General features: G+C 34.3%; 1 protein-coding gene across 7 annotated transcripts in view; it reads right to left on the bottom strand.

Moving 5' to 3' along the window:
- Positions 1–301: 301 nt before the first annotated feature.
- Crebrf (CREB3 regulatory factor) overlaps positions 302–10,522 on the bottom strand; it is a 48,585-nt gene continuing 38,364 nt past the window's right edge. For all 7 annotated transcript variants that reach the window (XM_013156109.3, XM_003473214.5, XM_063230798.1 and 4 more), the window contains 2 exons: positions 10,302–10,424; positions 302–5,788 (listed from right to left, as the gene is read on the bottom strand). In XM_013156109.3, coding sequence (XP_013011563.1) covers positions 5,673–5,788; positions 10,302–10,424 — 239 coding nt within the window. In that variant the 3' untranslated portion in view covers positions 302–5,672. The remainder of the gene's footprint in view (positions 5,789–10,301; positions 10,425–10,522) is intronic.

Below are 10,522 nucleotides of genomic sequence, written 5' to 3'. Positions count from 1 at the left end.
CCAAATATTTTATTTTCCTTGAAAGAATTATTTGCCCAAAGAATCAAAAACAAAAAATGAATTGTTTTCAACTATGAAAAATGACAATGGTTATACTGATAAATATGTTGTATCTAAATTTCACTGGGTATCACTCTAAAGTATGGAAAAATATTAGCTCTTTGTATATTAAAAGGAAGACCAATCAGGAATCTGTTGCTTTCTTTAATTGGGAACTTCTCTGGGACAGATTCTTTTGAGGTATAATTATAGGCCAAAGAAAGGCAGTAGAAAAAGGAGGATGAAAACATGAGGCAAACAATTCAAAACCTTTTCATTTTTTTATTTTAAATTACAAAGGATGTTGCATACACTGATGAATCTGTATCTGACTAGAGCTGAGGGGCTGGAAGGTGACAGAAAATAAAGGCAATTTTGTACTGCCTTTTTTCTGAAATGAAAACTGCACAACTATTAACCAACATTGAATAGAATAATTTTAAACAGCTCATGCGTCAACAAGATAAAATTCTTTCTAGACAAGAGACAAGACTGAATCCAATAAAAAGTGCCATAGCTCCAGCTGGGAGGAAAAATAAAGCCACAGAATATTTATGATACCATTACAAACAGTATCCTAAGCAACTATGCCAAAGAGGTTGCCACACTGTAGAAACAAATACTTCAAATTCTTGCCTTTCTGCTCTTCTGTGACTTCTGTGCAGGCAGCCCTAGTATCACTGTTAACCATAAATGCTAAGCTATAGGACAAACCATAAAGAAAGTAAAAAAGCATGTGATGGAATACAGTGTCATAAAAATGTGATGGAAAGGCAGATACAGTACATATACACATTTATGTTATTTGGTTCTGAAAAAAACAAAGGGTGAAGGGCAAGACACAGTAATCAGTCTTGCTCCCATCCACCCCAAACTGAGTTAATTACACCACTGTGTTTACACTGTTATGAAAGAGGCAAACCTAGTTCTTCTGAACTTGGCACACTGAAATAACCAACTTTGATGTTCTTTTTAGTCACCAAGTCTTCAATTCCAAAATACTATTTGGAAGTGGTCATAAGATTCTATTTCTTTACTGCCACCTCCAAATCCTTTCTAAGCAAAAATGGCAATTTGGCATAATTCAGTCTCTAGGTGTTATTATATTTCTATTAATTCAGTCAGTTTATTAAGCATGAGGACTATGCTTCAACACATAACCCCACTTGCCTATGGAAGTGTATAACTTTCAGTAGTACATTTTGATTATCTTTCCTCAACATGCTTATTCCTTAAAACGAAACAACCATTCCTACAGTTGACATTCATTGTTACATCCCAATATGTTTGAAATATTAAAAAACATGGAGTCATCTTCTCATAATGCCCTTATTAAGATTACAAAGATTACAAAAGAATCCACAAGTATTACGGCACTGTGTGAGACTTATTTGTCATGATCCAAGGGAAGAACAAGACTGCAGTTCTGTGCAAAGTTGTGGAAATGGCCTCAGTTCCATGGGAAGTGGTATTCCACGACAGACTTCACTAGAAGGATAATTGAAACCTTTTAACACTGAAAGCGTAATTCAATGCATTCTCAAAATTCAAGTTTCAAGATCTGGAGAGATGCTAACATTGTTATATAATTAACTAGAACATACTTAAACAGAATTTTAGGAAGACTATATAAAGAAAGGGAACACAAGTTTTTATTAATTCCTGTTGAAGGCAACTTGAATTCATTTCTTAGAAAGTTAGCTAAATCTTAGCAGCTAAAATAATTTTAAATGTGTTGAATAAAGAAAAGCACATCCATTCTTGACATTTTGGTGAATAAACTAACAGCTTTATTAATGAAGGCAAACATCAGATAATTGTATGAATATTATATATAAAAAAGAAATCCAAACTAACAGCATTGTATTCCAAAAGTACTGTACTTCTGTTTCTTTTAAAGAGACTTGTCATCTGTTATATAAAACAAACAAAATGGGTACTCTTCTCTCTAAAAAGTTCTGGGAAATGAAATATTCAATTTCAAACAAATTAACTGAACACATCTTTCTCTAAATGCAGACTATCGCTAGGAAGCAAATAAAGTCAAGCATCAGAAAGAAGATGTATGACAAATTCATAAAAGTGAAAAGGGATGTATGTAGTGAAACTGCTGCTAATCTTTCCCCCCTCATATTCAAAGACCATTCAAAACTGGTCTTTCATACAAATATAAAATATAAAGAGAGGGAATATGAAACCATACCCATCTGAAATCCTTCATGATGCTTTTGTAATAGCTCTAGTTTTCTTACCAAAAAGATCAAAGTTAAAGATTTAGGAAATGGAAGGGAATGAAGACATTTAGTTTTAAATGTACAAGTAAGGCACAATATAAAGCCACATCATAATCTGTCATGAAGGACATAGGAAAGGACAAGAATCATACATGGTACAGTAGAACAAGCAACCATATCGACTGAAAAAGTGTGGCACCCAATTCAAAACTCAGACAAGATCTTAACAAGAGCAATTGGACAGCATGCTTTCATAGGGAGACAAATTCTATAAAGAATCCAGTGTATCTCGAACTAGGAAGAAAGTCTTTTTTTTTTTTTCCCTTAAAACCGTAGTTGTACTAGAGTCAAAGTTTGTCATTGTTTTTGGAACAATGGGTTTATTTGAGGTGAATTCACAATGCCTTCACTTAAGATTCTTGACTTCATTATGAGCTATCTGTATACCATGTATGAACACAGAAACCCTTGAGAGAGCTCTTATCTATTGCTCTTCACCCAAAAATACATGCCACAATTTTAAAAAACAAAACATGTACAACTGTTGGGGTTTGTATATTATGTTATAAGATTGTTTTTGTGATACACTAAACGTATATATTTTAATGACAATAGAGGAAGCAGATTATTACTGGCATTAAAGTACAACCATTTCTAGACGGTTTTAAATGCCACAGAGTCCCCTGGTTAAAATGTAAAGCTGCACAGCTTGCCTATGTCATCTTTGTGATAAAGTTAAAACAGCAAGAGGATTTAACTTTCACTCTACATTTTACTGCCAGGTTTTTATTTAGATCAAGTATCGCTGCAGCATTCTGACCAGCCCAGATTTAGCAGCAAATGGCAGGAATCATATAAAATGCATTTTTTTAACAAAGTGCTTTTCTAAGATATACATACATATATAAATAGGTACAAAATAAAGTGTCAACATTAAAAAGCTCTACTATTTAAAAGCTTTTAACTATTTAACTTAAGTAGTACATATAAAACACTGAAATGCAAGGATATGGAATCTACTAAACAGATTCAAAGTCTTTTTTTGAAATGCAAGACCAAAAAATCAAATTCTGGTTTGCAGACAGGAAAAAAGTATCAAAACCCAGAAATTCCTAACAGAACAGCTAGAAAGGGGCAATTTTATAAATCTTATCGGCTGTATCTCTATCACAAAGCAATTTTCACCTGACTGCAAAACTGCTGTATTTCAGAACCCTTCAATTTATCATATACTGCTAAGGCTTCATATACATCCAAGTTGCAAACCTGTGCTTTGCCTTTTCCCATCTAAAAAAGAAAAACTTGAAAACAATGAACCTGTATTCTATTAACATTAGATATGAGCTTATCTGCTAGCATGAATGCACTAACCAGGTACATTTCCACCAAACACACAGGAAAATCTTGTGCATCAGTGAAGGTGTCAAAGATAGTCCTTTAAGTTTCTTATGTTTCATGATGTCAAAGAAGCAAATAAGCAACGATGCTGGGTTGTTACGGTGTGTTCTGGAATCAATCCTTCAAGTGCTACAGCTTCATATGCTATAGCTTAAGGGAAAGAGGAAGAAAGTAAAAGAAAATATAGACAAAAGTATAAATAATCAATTTTTATAGTGGGAAATGTGATATTTTCCCAGCAGCTATATCTAGTATTTTTGGGTTTTGTTTTTTGCTAGATACATTTGTTTTTTTTTAAGAATTTAAAACATAAGATTGGAGAATAAAACAGAGAGAGTGGGAAGATCTGTGGGGAAAGTTTATAATGCTGCCTTGACATAACAAATTTCTTATCAAGAAGTAAAGCTTGAACAGTTTAAACACTGACTAATGAAGCTGTTTTATGTAAGCAAAAAAGAGCACCTAAAAACTAAATGTGTTAATGTTTTTCAGTTCTAGAAACTATAGAAGAATAAAGTCACATGAAAGTCTGAAGAAGCTAGTTTGAAAATACCTGTACAAAAATATAAAAATCTATAAATTTTTTTGTTGTTTTCAGCTGTGTTGATCTTCGAAAATATTACATGCACAATAATACATCAATTGGAAAAGTGGCAATTAAAGAATTAGATATTTTAGCTTTTTTCTTTCTTTACAATATATATACATAATACAATAAAAATAATCTGTATTTTGGTTGTTTGGTGGAAGTATACTACAATAAGCTAAATAAACTTTTAATTTTCAAAGTCAAAAATTATTTTATCAATAGCTTACTAAAATGAAATATATTAAAATTTCCTACAGTAAGTGCAGAAATAAAAGACTTACAGACATCTAAATGGCCATCAGCTTATCTACTATGGAAGTGAACTAGAGGAACAGCAAAATATTTGTATGTATGGATGCTCCTTCTGTAGATAATTGGACCCAAACAGAAATAAAATTCACAGTTCAGTAAGATCCCTAACCCTGACCTTTTAATTTTTTCTTTTTTTTCATACATTCATACAGTATCGTAAGCTGTGCAAAACTTTACTTAGACTGGCAGTTTGCCATATCAGTTGCATTTGTCTTTGGTACAAAAAATAAAACAATCACAATAATGTGCAAGTATTTGTCTTCTTCCGGTCAAGTACCGAAATGTAAGTTTTCTAGAGCCATCTTTTTTTGTTTGTTTTTTGTTTTGTTTTTTATACAATACACAGACTCTGTGGCATATATCTACATTTCAACATAGTCCTATATACATTCAAAAATTTGAAAAAGAGTTGGAACAAAAAACCATTTAAACCCCATAATTTTCCATCTATATATCTTGTTTTTCCTTATTAGGGTTTTCATCATACAAAATATTACCAGTTTTATAGATTCCCCAAAATACAAGGCACAAAGAATATGCTTTTTTTTTCTTACTTGCACAGACATTTATATATATAATATACATTTATATTGAGCTCTGAAAATTAACATCTAACATGGCACACAGGCCTGTTGAATATGTCATGTACAAGTGAAATTAATGGTTGTGGAAAATTAGAACAAAAAGCAGTAATTCTAAAAACAATCTAAATTGTTTTTAAAAAGAATGCTTCCTCAATATTTTTGTGTGGTTCAGAGCATAAACCTGCCATAATACCTGGCATTACACTAGTCTATTCACTCCTTCAAAATGTCTGCAATAACAGATTTGTGCAATCTGTACCTAAACATTTATTTAATGTATGAGTTTTAATTCTAATGCCAGTAGCAGGTTTAACCATGGTTTATGCTCTGAAAATGCAGTAATCAAGTATTTTGGATCATGCTTCACTTATGCTACAAGTTCTTAAAAGAATGTAACCTAATTGTAAATGTTTACATAATGCTAACTGACATGCAAAAACAGAATGAAAATTTACAATGGGGAACGTGACAAAAACAGACATTTCTGACCATTGGACCAATGAGGCTGATTACACATTACACTTTCGATGTTGGTATCCTTAGTCCTACAAGGCCTCCAGTGGGATTGCCTTCTGCAGTCTTCTCTAACACTTGGTTAACAAATTCTGAAGTTTGCCCAGCAACTGGGAGACCTGAAGGGAATAAAAGGAACACTTATGACATAGAAACAGAGAGTATTTGGAGGAAAGAAAGAAATACAAAATATTTGAGGATCTCAAGTGTGGCCCTCAGCTTGATATTGGTCCAAATGACTGCTGCATTGCTTGTTACTGCAGCCCCAAAGTCATTCTGCCCCATCAGATTCATGGCTACAATTTTAAAAATAGAGAAGTCAAATCAAACCAACATACATATTGTTAATAAATATTTAAAGTGGGATAGATGATGAGTAATAACAAACCCAGATCCAAAGGTATCACTTTCTAAACCTATGAACTGTCTTTCCTTGTTCTCTCAGACAGTCTCCTCCAAATGCTTCCATGTCTCACGTTCAATGGGGAAATAGGGGGCAAGGTTCATCCACTCAACCGAAACTACATTATTTGGAGAGTACGTTTATTCTCAACTTGTTACATTATTGCATACAATTTATGTTCCTTTTTTTTCATTTTGAAGGAAAATGAGTAAGAAAAGGTAGAAGAGGGAAAACAGGTGAGAAGTATTAAGTATATATATTTGTAAAAAAATATGGTGATTTGCTTATCCTCATTTTCTATAAAAAGGCCAAAAGTAATCAATACATCAAATAACAAAGATTGTAAGTTTAAGGCCAGATGTAGTGGTGTAAGACTGTAATCTTGACACTCAGGAGGATGACACAGAGGATCAGAATGAGTTCAAGGCCAGCCTGGGCTACCTAGTCGATTCAATAACAGCCTGCACTACATGGGGGGGGAGGGGGGTTTAAAAAAAAAGGACCATGTAAATAACTTGTTAAGTAACTCAGTATGGAGAACTTGCTTAGCACGGGTTTAGCCCCTAGTATGAAGGAAAGAAGGGAGGGAGGGAGAAAGGCAAGTAGGGAGGGATGAAGGGAGAAAAAAGAAAAAAATGAGAGAGAGAGAGAGACCGAGAGAGAGAGAGAGAGAGAGAGAGAGAGAGACCGAGAGAGAGAGAGAGAGAGAGAGAGAGAGAGAGAGAGAGAGAAAGAGAGAGAGAGAGAGAGAAGCGAGAAGGGAGAAAGGGAGGGAGAGGAAAAGAAAAAAGAAAGAACATGATACAAATAAGGAATGAAAATGGAGCACTACTCATGGATACAGGGAAATCAAAAAATAAAGACAGGACCAGTTAATTAAAAGTCTGGAAGAGAAGGACAATTTTCTAGGAATAAGTACGTAACCAAACTGACCCTAGAGAAGCTGTAATTTGACAAACCATTGTTAGAAAAAACAAAAGTTTTAAAAGCGTTAATCACACACAAAAAAATTAGGATAAACAGTTTAAAGACTATTCTACCAAACCTTTGAGTTTCTCAGAGAATTTGTGGGAAGATAGATATATACAGCAGAGATTTTAAAAATTTTTTTAATTTTTTATTTGTTGGTACCAGGGATCGAACTCACAAACTGCGCGCTCACAAGGCAGGTGCTTATGCCACTGACCTAAACCCCCAGCCTACAGCACAGATTTTTAAATCTACTTTTTCTCCCCATACAAAAACAAGCAAATGAGGAGGGAGGGGGATGTAGCTCAGTAGTACAAGTACTTGCCTAGCATGCTCAAGGCCTGGTGTTCAATCTCCAAGCAACACTAAAACAAATAGTGCAACTGAATCCACAGAAACTGGCCCAGGTAGCATACACCTGTAATTTCAACTAGTTAGGAGACAGACAGGAGAGTTACTTGAACCCAGAAGTTAAGAGGTCTGCTTAGATAACAAAGTAAGACTCTGTCTCTTAAAAATAAACAAGCAAGCTAATCACGGCACTGCATGCCTAAAATTCTGGCACTCTGGAAGGCTGGGGCAGGAGGATTCCAACTTTGGATCCAAATTGGGCAATGTAGCAACTTAGCAAGTGCAAAGGCTCTGGGTTCAATCTCCAATGCCATCACAAAACAGAAACCCAAATCCAATAAACCCCTGAAAACACCAATAAGTGACAAGCTATCTTTATGAACCCCAACATTCAAAGGGTGGGAACAAACTAACAAAGGCCACTGAGACAAATAATATCAGTATTTATTTATATCAGTATTTCTGTGAGATAAATGAAAAGGAAGTAATGGACCTGAAAACAAAAGAAGTCTAAAATGGCCAACAGGTTGTTATTCACTGGGAAGCACAAGAAGGCAACTTGAGAACTGTAGCTGAAGCTGTGAAAGATTTTGTCCAACCCAAGAGTGAGTACAAGATGACCCCAAGGGGCCCACAATAAGATGTGAAGGGGCCCACAGTCAAGCATTGGGGAATTCAGAAAACTGGCCAGACTCTTGCAGAAGAGCAAGCACTGATAAGATACTTGTGGGGTTGGCATTAAAACCAAGTACTACAGAAGAAAATATGTAAGAGACAGATATGGTCCACATAAAATGGGGGTAGGGAGTAGAAGAACAAATTTCAGAAGGCAAACTATCATGTTTAACATTAAAAGGGAAGACTGTGAGGTTAGAAAAAGCTACTGTTTTCTGGGGGTTTTATTTGTTTTGAGACAGGGTCTTGCTATGTAGTTCAGGCTGACCTTGAATTCACAACTATCCTGCCTTGAGTGCTTGGATAACAGGCATGCGCCACCACACACACCTAGAAAAAGGTATTGTGAACAAATCTTTCCAAAGTTTTGAAAAAATAACGTAACTCATAAATGAAAAACCAAAGTATCCAGGTGAAAATTCCATAAAAAATTACTCTAAGCCAGGCATGGTTGCACATATCTGATTCTAGCATTCTGGGAGGCTAAGGAAGGAAAATGCAAGTTCAAGCCCAGTCTGGGAAAACTTATCAATTCAGTGAGACCCTATCTCAAAATAAGAGTCAGAAATGTGGCTCTTTCAGTAAGAAAAGCCCTGGAATCAATCCCTGGGGGTATATAAGAAATGAAATTAAAGAGATAAAAACAACAAATTACAAACACTGGAGACAAAGAAGATCCAACCTTCAAATGAGTTCTAAGAGTAAAAAAAATCCAAAACTATATATTGAAAGAATATAGTGCATATGTGAGAATATCAGATTCAAATGACTAACTTTAAACATAGTTTAGTAAAATAACAAGGATTTAAACAAAAAGTAAAAATCATGGCATATGGGCAAAACCAGCAAACAAGTGACATGAAAACTGTACAATTATTAGTTTTGCAATTTTATGCCAGAAGAAACTGGAAAAACATTCAAGGAATGAAAATATGGGGTTTTTATATAAAATATAAAAAATATATAAAATAAGGATTTTGTATGAGGCAAAGAAAACTGACTTTCAAGTATATAGAGAATACACAAGCTTATCAACCTACAAGACTTTTAAGTTAAAAATGAAAAGGTAAAAATACTTTCTTACATTAAATTCTTCCTTCTACCTAACAAAGAAATACTGAAATCCTTTTAAAGAAAAAGAAACAACAGATATACTTTGAAAGAATAACCCAAAATATTAAAAACAGCCATCAGTGCATCTGTAAAAAGTCAAGGAAACTCATTACAGCTTCTTGTTTTGCTCAACTAATTAATTAATCTACATGAAATAGGAAGTAATTATTTAGGAAAAGATTGATATTTAGCATACACTTTTCATGTGAAAACGTTTTCAGTGTCAGTATAATTTTGTTCAAGACAAGCATAGCCTTTAATTTTGTGAATTCAATTGTTTGGATTTTTATGGATTGTAAAACTTTTGGAATGCTACTTATCTGTAAGATGATTTGTTCCTTAAGCAGCTAAACTCCTAGGTCTTTAGTGTTTTCACGTCTTTGTCTACACTAGCTATCTCTTCTCCATCCACTACTGGTTGGCCTGGCTTCAGAATGTCTGTCACTCTGATCTTCACCATACTGTGCACAGTTTAGGAATGGGAAATGAGATGACCACATTTATTAGAATCACGTGAAACGTATTAGTAAGCAAAACAAGTGAGACTGTCAAGAAAGGTGCAAATTAGGCTTGCAGCCCAGAGCCTGCTTTTGATCCTATTTAAGGTTAAAGCTGCTGAACACTTGTCTTTCTTAAGCACTGAAGTGTACAATGATTAAACCTAAATTACAAATTGTAGTGATCAGCAGTATACACTTAGAAACATTAAATCTCAAAAGACAGAACTACTCATAAAACCCAGCACTCAAAAGGTTGAGGCAGGAGAACTGCCACAAGTTCAAGACTAGCCTAGACTACACAGTGAGTTCAAGGCCACCCTGAGCTACATAGAGACCCTGTCTCAAAAATCAAAACCAAAACAAAACAAGGCAAAAATAACCAAAAAAGAATTACTCATGAAAGAGGGTAAATGTGAGTTGAGGATGTAACACAGTGTAGAGCATTTGCCTAGCATGTGTGAGGCCTCAATTCAATCTCCAGTATGACAAAAAAGAGAAAGAATAAATATGATGAGAGCACTTGAGTATTTCCTTAAACTAAAAGAACTTTTACTATCTCCTTGAAACATGTATCTTAGAATACATGTTACTATTTTTTATGAATTTATCCAAAATTCTTACCAAGAGTATCTTTAATGAGGATTTCAAGCTTCTGCCCCATATTAGGTCCCCTTTCCTCTCTTGGATTCTGTACCCGGTTTACAATCTCTTGCTTGATGGAGTTGATTACAAATAATAAATTATCTGTAAGACAAAACAAAACACTTGGAACATATCACCAACATGGAAGAATTTGCCTTTAGTGATGTAATAGTATAGATATTCAATTTAAAAATGAAATA

This window comes from Cavia porcellus, unplaced genomic scaffold (genome assembly GCF_034190915.1).
Source record: "Cavia porcellus strain 051 isolate PalLab524CR breed Dunkin Hartley unplaced genomic scaffold, mCavPor4.1 scaffold_19, whole genome shotgun sequence".
NCBI classification, from domain to species: domain Eukaryota; kingdom Metazoa; phylum Chordata; class Mammalia; order Rodentia; family Caviidae; genus Cavia; species Cavia porcellus.
The sequence above is the reverse complement of the archived record's forward strand: the minus strand, read 5'-3'. Positions and strand labels throughout refer to the sequence as shown.